This window comes from Takifugu rubripes, chromosome 6 (genome assembly GCF_901000725.2).
Source record: "Takifugu rubripes chromosome 6, fTakRub1.2, whole genome shotgun sequence".
NCBI classification, from domain to species: Eukaryota; Metazoa; Chordata; class Actinopteri; order Tetraodontiformes; family Tetraodontidae; genus Takifugu; species Takifugu rubripes.
The window spans coordinates 11847543-11862324 of record NC_042290.1 but is presented as its reverse complement, the minus strand read 5'-3'; the positions used below and the strand labels follow the sequence as shown (position 1 = coordinate 11862324).

The following is a 14782-nucleotide window of genomic DNA, read 5'->3' as shown; positions in this document are numbered from 1 at the left end:
CACCAGCTGAATTTTCCCCGAAGCCCTCGTTGCTCCTCAGTCCGGGTGTCCTCGGTTTTCATGTGGAACACTGCTGTCCCACTTGATGGGTCTTTTTGAGGGGGTTCAACTCTTATAAAACGTCCGTAACTTGGTAGTGGACTGAATGCGGTACAGGTTGCACTTCAACTTGGCTTAGCGTTAGCATTAGCGACAGCACAAAACACAAACGGTCCTAAACTTCGTGTTCTCCCGTTTAAGCAACGTGCATGTCGTCTCTTTAAACTTGGATGCCATACAAACAATCGTTCGACACACACTTTTTTGAGCACTACACTTGCATTAACACTCATTTGTTAGCCTCATTTTCGTTCTCTCTGGCAACAGTCCGTCAACAAAACGCGTCCGTGCTGAAACACCTGAGACACCTGATGTTCCTGCAGCATGTTATTAACGTTATTGTACAAGCAAATCATTATACTGTAACTCGAAATTATTTGAAAATATTTATAATAATTTTGACAGGTTTCAAAATATTTTCAACTAAAGCTTATTATTTAAATAAATTTGATACTTTTATCTATCAGTATCTATCAGTTTAATCACTTTTTTAACTGTTACAAATATTAACTATTTTCCATATTAACGAAGAGGTAAAGCCTTGTAATTAGCTGGTAACCAGGTGTACCCTGGCTTCGCCCATATGCAGCACCCAATGACCCCAAAAAGGATATAGAGGTCAAGAAAAATAATCATAATCTTTCATCTGTACCCACACGTTTAAAAGTACACATCAGGTGGAGGATAAAAACGTAGTTTAGATGTTTGAGGTGAGAGTTGATTCAGAATAATTCTTTGAAAATAAAACCAGAGGAGAAGGAGGCAGGATGTAAATAATGAAGAGTGTTTCTCTGGGTAATCTGACCCCAGACGTGAGCTCTGGTGTCGCGTGTCAGGGAAGAAACACCCACTTAATCCACAGCAAAAAAACAAAATAATGCACAGATTTCCATCAGTATGATTTAAAAAGCGTCTTTGTTAAATAGGAAGTTTTACATTTTTATTATATTTATTGTTACGCTGTCCTTTGACTTTTTTAATGCTTTGTCATATTTTGCTCTTTTCAAAACGTGTTGGATTTCAAGAATGTGTTAATGTGTTTTGAGTGGAAAATAAAATCAAGACAACACACATATGTGATTAAAACATTTTCATTGACGGAATTAAATTCTCATCCATAAACTTTCACTGCAGAGAATACAGTATTTATGATGAAATCTGCTCATAATTTTGTAATAAAATGTTTATTTCTGTCTCAACATTTCTGCTGATGTGAAGGTTAGCTCACTAGGGCAGCTAAACTGTTTTCTTTGTTGAAAATTAGCATCAGTGAATGGCAATGTGATCGTTTAAGGCCCTAATTGTTTGATCCAAACTGTCACGTGAACAAAATGACAATGTGGGCGGAGCTAAATGTGACCGCCTACAACAGCAGAATGAGTGCTACTAACAAAATAATGCAGTATATAATCTGGCTTCATACTGATGTAAAAAACGAATCAGGAATTTGACTTCAATCAGCACTTCAACCTTAATATGGCAAAAACATGACATCATCAGTGTGTCTCTTGAAAGGAAGCGGGTCACAGGAACACTGAACGGGTCATTCAGGGAAGGACAGACGAAGATCCGTTTTTTCCACGATTAAAATATTGGCTTTGTGTCATTTGGAAGATTAAATCTTCTGTTGAGCCACTGTGTTCCGGCAGATGTGAAGAGACGACTTCGCCCCTGGGAACTGGGGAAACTGGGACTGAGAGCAGCTGTTTTCTGCATCGCTGCTGTCCAACAGGACAAGGCGTCAGCAAAATTCCTGATTCCTGGTAGCTCCACCCGTCGTCCAGACGACCCAACACACTCCACTCACTGCAGGCGAGTGATTCTGACTTCTTCATCAACCCCATTCCTTCCTGTCTGACTCCAGCACGACCTCCTACTGGTCCACGTCATACTTCTGAAGCGTCTCCTGCAATTTGGTGGTGATCTTCTGGAAGAAGCTGATCTGCTGACGGAGGTGGTGCTGCATCTGGGAGCGGAAGTCCCGTATCCGCGTGCGGTGGAAGTGCTGGATCTCTGCCAGAGTGGCGCAGGAAATGATGTTGCAGCGGTCGTGGAGCTCGCTCTCCTGCTTCGGACAGTCTTTCACCTTGGTCAGGGCACCTGGAGGAGAGGAGGGGAGGAGCGTGACCCTTTGGTGACCCCTACGCCATCAGTCTGACAACTGCATCGTTCAGTTTTTAGCACCAATGTTAATGTTACAGTTTAACCAGCTACTACAAGATAGCCAAATCATATCAGTGGTGTTACACCTCCAGCAGAACCCGAGCAGAACTCAAATCAACCTGGACTTTGCTCTTCCTGCGGCCAAGACGATTACATCGTTGGAATCTGAACCCTTGTACAGTTGGCTGATTGGAACCTTGTTCTCTGCTTACGCAACCCTCTCCTCCTCTTTCTCCTCTGTGCCTCGGCGGAGGAGGGGGAGGAGAGGGGTGGAAAGTGAGGAGGGGGAGGGGAGGAGAGGGGGGAGCTAATCTGTTTTGCATTCCTGCCATCCCAGAGCAGAACAGGACTAGAGGCCCTGGAATTTCTGCTCATTCAGATCAGATGGAGCCTCACAGTCAGATCCGACACCATCAACGTGACGCTCAGCTCATCTTTAAAACCAGATGCTGTTCATGGAAACTCTGATGAACTCAAAGTCCAAGTTCAACTTTTATGTCACAGATGTGCAGAGGCGCCGTTCCTTCCTGTTGCTCACCATCTTTTCACCCGGTTTGGTTGGACTATAAAAGATCAAAATCCCTTTAAAGGTCACAACAATGTATTGTAGTGAGGGTATCAGCCAGAGCTTCTGCTGACCTTGTCCAGACCAGAACCGCTGAGCAGGAAGCGTTGGTCAAGGTCCTTAAATCAACGTCAGCTCCAGCGGATGTGAAACAATCAGGCGTTTGTCACTCAGAAAGTAGGTCCATGTCAGTTTCAGGGTCAGCCGGAACTCGGAGTGTTTCGGCACCGGGACCGAGTCTGGAGAAGAGAACTAGAGAATCCGAGCCTGCAGCTCCTGGCGAACGGCAGAACGTTGCGTGCCAGAAGCAACTCCCTCCTCCCAGCCTGCAGGGAGCCAACATGCTAACTCCCCAGGAAGTCTTTTGTCCAGGTCGACGTGTTTGTGTTTGTGAGAGCAGGTTTCAGCTTTCAGCCCAGTTTGACGCTGCACTTCAGTAAATGGAACCAGATGTGGAAGCAGGAATCTGGGTTTCTGTGTCTTGTCTGTCTGTAAACTCAAAGGCAGGAACTGACTCTTTCATACGGCAAAAAGGAATCTTTAGTTGCTATGGTGATCAAACAGCCTCTAATGTTTGAATTCCCCCAGGATTCAACACTCCGCCCTGCTGAGGCCACTGCTGACGCTCCCTATCAGCTCCTCGGACCTCTGACCACTCAGGGAAGAAACTAGGACACTATCTGCGTCTGTTCTACGTCTTGAACTGAAGCTTTTCCAGTGTTCTGTTTTTGGGGCCAAAAGACATTTTTGGTGAGTGAAATCTTACCTTTCTGGACGTGGACGATGTCAGGGAAGTTTGCCAGGTGGCCTCTGTAGAAGTCCAGCAGGTCTGAAATGGGGTCCAGGTCCTGGCGTGGCTGCTCTGCAAAGTACTCGCCGATGGCCTCGTAGGCATCGCCGGTGTCGGCCATGGCTCTGTTCAGGCCCGCTGAGTAGGCCTGCTGGTCCAGCTCAAAGGCCTGGGCCAGGAGCTTGAAGGACTGGCCCACCTTCTGGTACTCCTTCTTAAATCCTATGGCCTGTTTTCGCGCGAACTCATTGATGGTTGTGTTCACAATGACGATGTTCTCGTCCATCTTCTTGGTGAAGGTCTTGAAGCCTTCAATCTTGCTCTCGACTTCCTGGAGATCCAGTGGGACCGAAGGCGTGCTGCGGAACACAAACACACATGGAATTCCATCAGGATAAGACTCTCCGTGTGAAGATGAGTTTGAGCTGAGCTTCCTGTCAGAAGCTCTGACCTGATGGTGTGAAACTGCATCAAGCAGTGAGGCATGAACAGGAAGGAAATGACAACACTTTCACACCAGCTCCGCCTTCAGACATGTTCCCCAATGAGCCTCATTATCAGCAACAAACCGTTGTTTTAACCCTAAAAGTCCACATTTTGGGGGGGCAGCCTCCTACCTGATCGTGAGGAAGAAGTTGGCGCCGACCAGCTCGTCCTTCTCCGCCTTCCTCTTTCCCTGTTTCCAGGCCTTCTCGTCTGCTCCGCAGGTCAGGAAGTGCTGGAAAACGTCGCAGCGCGCCAGCACAGGGTGGCTGGTCATGTGATTCATCCACCAGATCAAACCCTTCCTCCGCTTGGCGATGAAGTCTTCCTCAAAGCGGCCGGTGGCCTGTTTTTCGGGCAGGTGGGGCACCGAGATGACCGGGAAGCGCTCCACGAGGCGGGCGTAGAGCCAGTCGAAGTGCTTGTACCTGCAGAGGTGGAGTAATTAAACACAACGGTCGACAAATATTTGATAAAAGCTGAAAAAGGACACGCGAAGCAGCCCAGTCAGGTGACAGGAAGTTGTGAAACAGCAGAGTGAATCTTGAGCAAAGCTGAGGGTTCTGCGGAGCAAACGGTCACATTTGCCTGTTTTATGGCGTTTATGAGCAGAAGGGAAACAGACAGGACAGTTACGGGGGGGCGGGGGGGCGGCGGGGGGGGCACTGTACCTGCGATTGACCTGCACGCCGGTGTGCGTTGGCGTCAGGCCGTAGGACATGTAGCTCTTCATGCCTTTGAACTTGGTCTGCTTGGTGGGGTCGTCGATGGTACATGTGAAGGGGTAGGGGTTCTCCTGCCACTCCGGCCCGTGCTTCCCCAGCGCCACACAGATCCTGTCCCCGTCCTTCACAAACGCAGATGCCTCCCCCAGCAGGAAGGCCTCCCCTCCAGACTTGACGAAGGTGGAGAACCTGTTGAGGTTCCTCCCAACAGTAGCTGAGCTCTTGGCCTGGTGCTGCTGCTGGCTGCTGTCCCGACGGCCCGGCAGAGAGGAGGTCACTGGGTACAGGGGGGGCACGCCGCCCAGACCTCGGGGTGCGTTGGTCGCCGGTGAGCTGTCGTCCCATTCGTCGTCCCAGTCGTCGTCGCTGCCCTGACTGGTGGGGAAGCCTTCCAGTGCATCTGAGGAGGTGTAGGCCTGGGTGTTGGGCTTGGACACGGAGAAGCCATTGTTGCTGGAGGTGAGGTGGTTCCTGATGATCTCCACATATGAGGCAGGGAGGAGACCCGTTTCCCCCCGGCTGTTCTCCCCCTCCAGCCACCCGTCCAGCTCCTTCTCGCTGTACAGAGTCACCACCTCATTCTCGGATATGGAGATCTCTCCAGGGTTTTCCGAGTGGAAGTCGTACAGCACTCTGGCCTTTAACGCCATTCTCCTCTCACATTTACTCCGATTAAACCTTCAAAACCTCCCGCGTAGCTCCAGCAGCTCTTGAGGAAGCGGAGTTAGATCACGAAACAAGCGGACTTTCTCTTCTGAACCACATTTGTCAGAGAAAACCAAGTTTGGATCCGTGCGTAAAATGACAAGCGGACACCCACCTCCCCTCTCTGCTCCCTCTCCGGGTTCACATATCGTTTGTTTCCAGGCAGAACTTCAACCGCAGCGAGGAAAAGCTCCGTTAAACGCGTTCTTTCTCCGCAGGAAGATGTTTAAAGTTGTAGAACTTCGGCGTAGCCATGCAGCGCCCGTATTCCTCAGGAAGCGTCGGGAGAAAGTCCCCCTTTCTCCTCGCTCTCCCTCCCTGGAGATGCTGGAGCATTAAAGGCACCAGTCTGAACACGTAGTTCAGGGGCTGAGGGTGGAGCCAGCAGCAAGTTCAGTCAAGTCACCGAATGAATAGATGGAAAAACATCCGCAGCAGCTCTTTAAAAAGCGTCACTTTCAGCTCTGATTCTGCGAGGGAGAAAACAGCTGCAGTGAAAATGCTGCAGTTCTACGACCACTGACTTCACCATCACATGATCAGGATTTTACCCATTATTACGCGCCTTAAAACTGGGACTCTGGACCAGAAATCCATTGGGAGTTGCATTAAAGCCATTCGTGTAAACATGCCGAATTAAAGGAAATAGTTTCCTAATTTCACGGCTCGGTTGCTGGAAATTTCAATATTGTTGTACATAAACAAGCAAACCACGAAGCAGACTGTTTAATATTGATGTGTTCTCTGTTTAGCAAAATTACAGCACATTAGTCAGCAGAAACGTATAAAGGTGTGCATTTAAGTGTGGTAGAAACAGGTTAAACGTCACGCTTATTAAAAGTAATTTAAAAAAACATTTATAAGAAGAGTAGAAACAATGATCGTTGTGCATTGACATCCTTCGGCCACCAGAGGGCAGTAAACTCTATAACCATCGACAAAAACTAAATATCTAAACATAAGAGGTTAGAAGTCATTTTAAGGTCTTGGTACATAGGTATGCATATAAATATCTCAGCAACTTACAAGAGAAATGTTGAAGTGGAATACATTTATGCAAAACGGATGCAGGACAGTCAAAATTAACGATTTTGGCTGCCACGCTGAACAAACCTCAAAGCTCTGAGAGTTAGAAGCTTAAACCAATCTAGTGGTTTATGACTGAATCATAAAATGTTATTTTCCCTCTTTTGTCTGGACGGAGGAGGCCTTTTACAGATTGTTTCATAATACTGTGCAAAATGTGTTTTTAGACTGAACATAAAAACTGTAAATCCATTAGATTACGTTCAGACACCAGAACACACACCTTAAGCCTATATTTTAAGACCTAAAGCACATTAAAAGGCCTTTTGTATTTGATAAAATACAAATGCAACACACATAATTGAGTGCAACAAATTTATTATCCAAGTATTGATACATTTTTATTTTAAAAAAGCCTTTGCAGTTATGCAGCCATCGTGCTTCACCTTCAGAAACCTTTGCTTCATTTGACAACCAGTGTAGAAGATTTTCAAGCTTGTTGCTCCCCTGAGATAAATTATGACTTAATCACCCTAAAGAAGAGGGAAATGGGGGTCATGAATGAGGTTCCAGGCGCGGAAGGACGGGGAGGATGAGGTTTCCAAATGAGGAGTCCTGAGTGATGAAGAAGCCCGATGAATGTGCGTGAGCATGCTGTAAAAACAGGTTGGAACGAGTGAGATTCTGCTGACCATCACCAGGGAATGGTCACATTTATCAACCACAAATGTTAACGTATCATCCTGAGCCTCTCTGACCTGCAGGGCAGCTTTCTGCTGAGCAGCAATGTGATGCTGTTCTGCATGGTCTCGGAATTCCTTCAGGTTCGTCCTGGAGAGCGAGATGCTGCTGGATGGAGAACAAGCAAACCATTAACGTGAACTGGGCGTTTACTGGGAGCTACCTGTGTGGTCCCTCTTACCTGCCTGTGGACGGGTTCTGAATCAGCCGTTTCCTCTCTTTCTCCAACTCGGCCAAGATTGCCACCCGAGCCTTGTTTGGGAAGGCTGACAGGGAGAAAAAACCTCATAAAACTGTAGAAATACAATCCGTGTATATCTGAACAACAAATCATCCAATAACTGAACTTGAATGCAACATCATGACTACCTTGTCCTGGAGGATTAGCGGCCATCCGTCGCTGTTACAAAGATAAGGATCGAAATTTCAGCACAAAGGGGGATATGGAGGGGTTGGACTCAATTTACTCCCTTTGCCTAGCTAAGCCCTACTGGGGAATTTCGGATTACGACAAGTGTCCTTAAATGTCGAGTAAACGTAAGAGGGGATACAGCAAAGTCAAAATATCAATGGAAAGTTTTTAAAAAAGCCGTCAAAGTATCGAGTGACAGTGTCCGGAAGATGAACTGCACCATGAACCGGCAAGTGGATATAATAGAAACAAATTTGAGACCTGTCACTCTGCTCGTTTCTCCATCTGGTTTATTCCGAGGGTCCTGGCCTTTTTTAAATGAAATTAAAAAGCGATTCTTGAACCAGACTTACTGTTGTTTTCTTGCTTGATATAAAACTATCAAACACTAGTAGTGATTTCTTGTTTTTATTTGATAATAATTGGTTCAAATCTAAGCGAGGAAAAATGGTAATGTAAACTTCATAAGCAATACATAAACACGTCTGTTGCTCATAGACGATCTTTGCACACCCATTTGTCCATCAGCTACACGATGCTTGTGTTTACTTCCGGGTTGGTGTAATTTTACTTCCGGTGTTGTGTGCCTGCTCGGTGGGAGTCAGCTGACAGTTGTGACTCGAGCTAACAGATGAAACATCGGTACCAAGGAAACCGTGAACGGAGAATCCGCCTCCCTGTGACCACATTTAGCCGCGGAGGAGCAGACCGCCGTCGGCCGCCATTCCCAGCTGCGTCGTCCCGCCCGCTGCGTGATGAGTGTCGGCGTTCCGAAGGGCCTGGCCAGCTCCGGGCAGAAGCCCATCACCGAGATCACCCACCCGCTGTCCGCCGCCGAGGAGCCGCTCTCCATCTCCCTCAGCGCTGGGGGGGAGAAGGTACCGTCTTCTGGGGGTGTCGAGACCCAGCCGACACACGGAGGCAGGACCGCAGCGAACTTTACAACTCGGAACCTTTAGACTGACAACAGTTGTTAGTGACCCCAGAACGAGCAAACTGGCCTGAAAGAGGATCCACCTAAAGATGAGCTTCGTTGTTCTAGAGCTGAGCCCAGCGAGCATTTTAGCTGCACGTTAACACACATCTTAATGTGGATTTCAGAAACCACTGCATTTAAAAATAAATACATGCTTTCCTTTTTACACTTGCACCTTTAAATCCAACATGTGCGTTGAGCTTAAACAGGGAAGGAGCAAAGCGATCAGATGACAAGTTAAAACACTTAATTATTCTATTATTATCGGTCAGAGAAGTTTGTTTTGCCCCAGTAAATCTGCACTGCCTGGTTTTCATAAACCCTCCACACCAGTTTACCCTGTATAAACCTGCTGAGTCAACAGAAATCTGAGAAATCAAGAAACTATTAGTTAAGGTTGGAAAGCAAACTTACTGAATGCTTCAATTAAGACTTTAAACGGTCTAAACATTCAGCTACTTGAATGGTCCGATGGATTTTTTTCTCCCACAACACATAAAATATTTATTTCACTGTGACGTAATCACCAGCTGTGTGTGTGTGTGTGTGAGGGGGGGGGGGGGGGCAGGACTGATACCGCGTTATCTAAATATGTGTGTCAGGAAAAAGCGGCTCATGTTAAACATTAACTTTGACCTGGTTAACGAGGGTTGTGTTGCCGGGCGATGACATCATGGTGTGAAAACGTCACCTGGTTGCTGCATTTCTGCTGTGTTTCTGATCCGTGGTGCTAAAGTGAGTTTATCATCCGGTTGGAGCTCGGTCATGTGACGAGTTCAGGAGATCTTGAGCTGCTTTCGTGGCCATGGTAGAAATAAAGGGATTTTAATTAGTTTGTCCCTCTTGGTTTGTTTTTAGGAGGAGCAGAAAATTACAGATTTCTTGTCACATCTTTGGATTAAAACTGGGGAAATGCTTTTATCGTCTTCGTGCTGCAGTTCTAAAATCCTGAGTATTGTCAGGTGATTTGGGAGTTTTGTGCTGCCGCAGCTCAACGGCGTTGGCGACAACAACGGCTTCATTGACGGGACAAACGGCAGCGTCGGCGTCTCACCGCTCTCCTCTCCGTCCACACAGGAAGCCTGGCTGGCCAATGGTACGCCAGGTGAGATGTCAAGCCCCGCCTCCACATCCTCGCTCTTCAACAGGCTGCAGCTGGACGACGACCTGGAAGATGGGCGGGACCCATTCGCCATCACGGACACGCGTGACCTGTTCGTCACGGTCGATGACCCCAAGAAGCACGTGTCCACCATGGAGACGTACATCACCTACAGAGTCTCCACAAAGGTCTGCTTCTGTCTGGGTGGGCGGAGCTTTAACCTGATTAATGTCAGAGGTGTTGCTGGAGAAGAAAAATCACCTTTCAGGCTGAGGAGCGGGGATTCAGAGCGGAATCCTGATGATCCAAACTGATCCCGTGGCACATTTAGGCCTCGTGTGTGTGGATTAGCACTTTGTTGCTACTAGTTTAAGGAGGAATTGTTTACAGACTAGTTTCTTGTCATTTTATCTCCGACCATGAATCATTTGAAGGTGTTTTTCCTGCAGACGACGCGGATCGAGTTTGACCTGCCTCAGTACAGCATCCGGCGGCGCTACCAGGACTTCGACTGGCTGAGGATCAAGTTGGAGGACAGCCAGCCGACCCATCTCGTTCCCGTAGGCCACGCCGTCCACAAGAGAACGGTTTCCCTGTCCCGACGCCCTCATCCACGTTCTTCCTCCCCCCTGTCTGCAGCCGCTGCCGGAGAAGTTTGTGATGAAGGGTGTGGTGGACCGGTTTTCCGAGGACTTTGTAGAGACGAGGATGAAAGCTCTGGACAAGTTTCTGAAGCGGGTCGCCGACCACCCGGTCCTCTCCTTTAACCCTCACCTCAACGCTTTCCTCACTGCCAAGGTAGGATGGGAGCAGGTCGGAAACATCTACGCGTGCTTTTGTTCCGACAGTCCTGGGTCGGTGTTTTCAGGACCTGAACAAACGTCAGGGTTTGGCCCTGCTGACCAAAGTGGGCGAGTCTGTCAAACACGTGGCGGGAGGATACAAGCTACGAGCACGGCCCGCCGAGTTCAGCGCCATGGGGGAATACCTGGAGACCTTCAGCCAGAAACTGGGGAACATTGACCGCATTGCCCAGAGGATCCTGAAGGAGCAGTCAGGTACCCGACCCCCAGCTCAGCCACTGAGCCTTCGGGCCTGAAGGGGCGAGAACTGGGCTCACGATACTTGTTGATAGGGTTAGAGAGAGAGTTTTAATGGAGAACATGTTCAGGGATTAAGCCCCACCTCTTTTTGCCCTTTGACCACCTCCAGAGTACCTGACAGAGCTGCGGGAGTACGGCACCGTTTACTCCAGCTGGGCCGAGTGCGAGGAGGAGCTGCAGCGCCCCCTGGAGGGCACGGCGGGCTGCGTCGCGACGTGCTGTCGAGCGCTGGAGGACCAGAGCGAGAGCATGAATCAGGACTTCCTGCCCGTTCTCCGAGAGTACGTCCTCTACATCGAGTCCATGAAGGTGAGCTCTGAAGAAGCTTAGCGCACGCTTTCACCCGTGACCCAGAACACGGGACGTGTGCGTGTGTCGTGACCCGGCCGTGAGTCCATGAACCTCACGGAAAACTGTGCCTACAGAACGTCCTGAGGAAGCGAGATCAGACCCAGGCGGAGTACGAGGGCCGACTGGAAGCAGCGGTGTTGCGCAGACAGGAAGAAAGGACGCCGGTGAGGCAAAAACGGGTTTACACCATTTTAACGTACTTCTCATAGAAGTCACTTTATCATCTTAGGTTTGAGGTGTGTTTTTCACGTGTGTGTTGGACCCCTGTGGTTGTGGCCCTGTAGTCACATGTTACGGCCCCTGAGAGTAGCCAGACCTGTAGTTACCCGTGTTTAGCTGTAGTTACCAGTGTTTAGCTGTAGTTACCCGTGTTTAGCGGTAGTTACCCGTGTTTAGCTGTAGTTACCAGTGTTTAGCTGTAGTTACCCGTGTTTAGCTGTAGTTACCCGTGTTTAGCTGTAGTTACCCGTGTTTAGCGGTAGTTACCCGTGTTTAGCTGTAGTTACCCGTGTTTAGCGGTAGTTACCCGTGTTTAGCTGTAGTTACCCGTGTTTAGCTGTAGTTACCCGTGTTTAGCGGTAGTTACCCGTGTTTAGCTGTAGTTACCCGTGTTTAGCTGTTGTTACCCGTGTTTAGCGGTAGTTACCCGTGTTTAGCTGTAGTTACCCGTGTTTAGCTGTAGTTACCCGTGTTTAGCTGTTGTTACCCGTGTTTAGCGGTAGTTACCCGTGTTTAGCTGTAGTTACCCGTGTTTAGCTGTAGTTACCCGTGTTTAGCGGTAGTTACCCGTGTTTAGCTGTAGTTACCCGTGTTTAGCGGTAGTTTCCTGTGTGTTGCCATAGATACCGGCAGAGGTAGAGAAATGCCAAGACAAAGTGGAATGTTTCAACGCTGACCTGAAGGCTGACTGGGAGCGCTGGCAGAGCAACAAGAGGCACGACTTTAAGCAGCTTCTGACGGGCATGGCCGACAAAAACGTCAGCTACTACGAAAAGGTACGAAAAGGAATGCTACCGCTGAATGTGCGAGGATCCATTAAAGTAACAGCTAGACATTGGGCCAGTTAACACCTATCTGATGGAACGGCTAAGTTCCTCTGCACCTCACTAAATGCCAGCGGGACTTCGGCGGCGGCGAGCGATGCGATGTGAGGGACGAGTTGGGGTCGAGAGCAGCTCAACTTTATGCTAACGAGCAGCGTGGCGACAACCAAATGGGCCCCACAGTGGAAAATGGAGGACAAATTAATGCTCGCTGTCTCTGTTTTCTCATTCTATCATTTATCATCTTTCTCATTCTTCATATATTAAGACAGGAAAACGGATATAATGCATGGAAGAGAGGATCAGGGTAACTGACCATTGCCCACTGGGGTAACTGACCATTACCCACTGGGGTAACTGACCATTACCCACTGGGGTAACTGACCATTGCCCACTGGGGTAACTGACCATTACCCACTGGGGTAACTGCTTAAATAGGGACCTGTGCCATTTCTTTGCTCTCTACAGTGCCAGGCTGCATGGGAGTCCCTCATAACTCTGCTGCAGGACAGACAGACCGAGGACAAGTCGAATGAGACGAACTGAAGCAGCTGATTGTCCACCACACTCCACCCGCTCCTCTACACAACACGCCATGTCACGCCAAGGACGAGGACGGACGGGGCCCGACCTGCTGGGGTCCACCCCGGTCTCCTGTGAGGCACGTACGGGGACGAGTCGTCTCCAGTGCGGATTTGACCTGTGAAGAAGGTAACAAATGGTGCATTTGAGGACAGCGGAGAAAGGAGAGACTGTACAGATTTTTTTACTTTTTATACTTCGTGTTTCCAGTTAACATTCAGACCTGATTGTATAATTTAACTGAAATTTCAGAGACTTCTGGCTTTGTCTGTGGTCACATTTAGGATGACTAAAAATGAGCTGGAAAAAAGAATCCAATGAACATTTAAAGTAAATGTATTCACATTTCTCAGGATCAGAGATCAGATGGTGACAGATTCATCTCTCCAGTCCACCCAAATGTGCTACAATATAGAATTCTGCTTCTTTTTTAAACTCAGAATTTGGAGTTATGAGACTTTATTTGAGTGGGTTTTTTTTCTTTATCCCAACGGACCACTTTCAAACTGAAATAAGTAAATCTGGCCAAAGATGGAATTAAAATGTTTTGTTTTTTTTAAATCACTTGAAACTAATATGCCTTCAGATCAACGCTATGTAACAAACCCTGGATTCTGAGGTCAAATGTCCCCAGTTTAGAATAACTAGGTATTTAATATTTGTTTTGACATTTTACTGGAATTAATCAAGCAAACTTGCTGCAAGTATTGGAGGAACTGGAGGAAAACCAACGGAATAATCTGCCCCCCTCACAACACCCCCAGGTTGGAGCACCTCTCAGGTGGATTAGAAACGCCCAAACATCCCAGAAACAACTGATTAGAACACCTGAAGTACTCTTTACCTGCTTTTTCTTGGTCCGTGTTGTAGTTGAGCCCCATCAGGGAATTATTTGGATTTGTGGCTTGTTTTCTTCTTCTGTGTTTACTTGTCGAGCCCCAGCACAGAGCTATGAATCAACAGCGCCCCCCGGTGGACGGTCGGGTGTACTGCAGCAAGTTTAAGACAACCAGCTCTTTGGGACTTTGACCATTTGTTTTTAACAGGAGTGGTTCGGCAGGTGGCTCTGGTCCTTAGATTACAGTGATGTAGGGAGCTTTTGTGGAATTTGTGCACTGAAAAGGGAAAAAAAATCCTCAGAAGCTACATTTGGAGTGACCCTTTATCGCTCGTTACAACAGTGAGGCAGTCTGGTTTCGATACAACTGCTTCAGCAGCGTTTCCTCTTTATTTTCAGTTCTATGCCCTAAACAACACCCATTGTGCAAGTAATCAGTGTGTAACCTCCACGGCTGCTGCATTATTTCCCCACTGACTGATTCTAAAAAGTCCTAAATGTCACTATTAATTCCACTCTGCAGACTGTAGCAAATTCCTGGGTTGTTTCAGCCGCATCAGCGCTCAGAATTGTGTTTACAAAGGCCGAGCTGAACACCAGTTTCCCTCCCGGTTCAATAATGGGCCTCCTTTCCTTCAAACCAAGGCGGTGACTGTTGTTATTGTTCTCTGCATTAGGACCAGGAACAGGAAGCCTTTTGGTACCAAGTTCTCTATTTGTTTTTTTTCGCGTTTTCAGCATTAAAAGCTCAAATTTATAACTTTCTGCTTCCTTCCTAACTGCAGCATGTGGCTCTGCTCGTTATCAGTCATCTTTCATGAATCAACTTGGATTCTCAGGACTTTGGGTCCGAAAATGTTGTCGAATATAAATTACACCTCGTGAGATTAAAAATACACAAAACCAAAGGGAAACGTTTCCTCTCAATGAAGCTAAAACACGAGTTTGTTCCTGAAGAAATTGAAAATTCAGAGATTTCATTTTTCAGAGGCCAAATGAATTCAGAGCGTTTGGAAATGGAATTTCCTGGATTTCCCTCAGAAACGTGAACGCTTTGAGCAGCGGGCGTTCGCTGTGG

At 47.7% G+C, this 14782-nt stretch overlaps 3 protein-coding genes across 5 annotated transcripts; 1 reads left to right on the top strand and 2 right to left on the bottom strand.

Annotated features, from left to right (window-relative positions):
• Positions 1 to 1174: 1174 nt before the first annotated feature.
• On the bottom strand, positions 1175 to 5928 carry LOC101067429 (sorting nexin-18-like). The gene is made up of 4 exons (XM_003978685.3): positions 4772 to 5928; positions 4235 to 4528; positions 3594 to 3976; positions 1175 to 2199 (listed from the first exon to the last, which is right to left on the bottom strand). Exons 1-4 carry the CDS (start codon positions 5473 to 5475, stop codon positions 1973 to 1975), a joined length of 1608 nt encoding a protein of 535 aa, XP_003978734.2. The 5' UTR covers positions 5476 to 5928; the 3' UTR covers positions 1175 to 1972.
• A 989-nt stretch (positions 5929 to 6917) lies between these two features.
• LOC101067655 (SOSS complex subunit C) lies at positions 6918 to 7964 on the bottom strand. 3 transcript variants are annotated; one of them, XM_003978686.3, is made up of 5 exons: positions 7849 to 7960; positions 7667 to 7697; positions 7479 to 7563; positions 7315 to 7405; positions 6918 to 7210 (listed from the first exon to the last, which is right to left on the bottom strand). In XM_003978686.3, exons 2-5 carry the CDS (start codon positions 7689 to 7691, stop codon positions 7112 to 7114), a joined length of 300 nt encoding a protein of 99 aa, XP_003978735.1. In that variant the 5' UTR covers positions 7692 to 7697; positions 7849 to 7960; the 3' UTR covers positions 6918 to 7111. The 3 variants fall into 3 exon arrangements, with proteins under 3 accessions (XP_003978735.1, XP_029693510.1, XP_011618345.1); XM_029837650.1 differs by having other exon boundaries at positions 7315 to 7402; XM_011620043.2 differs by having other exon boundaries at positions 7315 to 7402; positions 7667 to 7964.
• Positions 7965 to 8276: 312 nt separating this feature from the next.
• snx30 (sorting nexin family member 30) lies at positions 8277 to 14461 on the top strand. The gene is made up of 9 exons (XM_003978687.3): positions 8277 to 8587; positions 9763 to 9975; positions 10237 to 10347; positions 10427 to 10585; positions 10656 to 10845; positions 11000 to 11199; positions 11316 to 11405; positions 12084 to 12236; positions 12753 to 14461. Exons 1-9 carry the CDS (start codon positions 8465 to 8467, stop codon positions 12828 to 12830), a joined length of 1317 nt encoding a protein of 438 aa, XP_003978736.1. The 5' UTR covers positions 8277 to 8464; the 3' UTR covers positions 12831 to 14461.
• Positions 14462 to 14782: the final 321 nt, after the last annotated feature.

What these genes read in the sequence shown, in the direction of transcription:
- snx30 (XM_003978687.3), top strand. Translation starts at nt 8,465, where the DNA reads ATGAGTGTCGGCGTTCCGAAGGGCCTGGCCAGCTCCGGGCAGAAGCCC. An exon ending in GATCCTGAAGGAGCAGTCAG is followed by an intron (nt 10,846 to 10,999) that starts GTACCCGACCCC and finishes GACCACCTCCAG; the next exon opens with AGTACCTGACAGAGCTGCGG. An exon ending in ACGTCAGCTACTACGAAAAG is followed by an intron (nt 12,237 to 12,752) that starts GTACGAAAAGGA and finishes TGCTCTCTACAG; the next exon opens with TGCCAGGCTGCATGGGAGTC.
- LOC101067429 (XM_003978685.3), bottom strand. Translation starts at nt 5,475, where the DNA reads ATGGCGTTAAAGGCCAGAGTGCTGTACGACTTCCACTCGGAAAACCCT. An exon ending in GGCGTGCAGGTCAATCGCAG is followed by an intron (nt 4,529 to 4,771) that starts GTACAGTGCCCC and finishes CCACCTCTGCAG; the next exon opens with GTACAAGCACTTCGACTGGC. An exon ending in CATCGTCCACGTCCAGAAAG is followed by an intron (nt 2,200 to 3,593) that starts GTAAGATTTCAC and finishes CCTCTCCTCCAG; the next exon opens with GTGCCCTGACCAAGGTGAAA.
- LOC101067655 (XM_003978686.3), bottom strand. Translation starts at nt 7,691, where the DNA reads ATGGCCGCTAATCCTCCAGGACAAG. An exon ending in CAGAACCCGTCCACAGGCAG is followed by an intron (nt 7,406 to 7,478) that starts GTAAGAGGGACC and finishes TTCTCCATCCAG; the next exon opens with CAGCATCTCGCTCTCCAGGA. An exon ending in AGCAGAAAGCTGCCCTGCAG is followed by an intron (nt 7,211 to 7,314) that starts GTCAGAGAGGCT and finishes CTGTTTTTACAG; the next exon opens with CATGCTCACGCACATTCATC.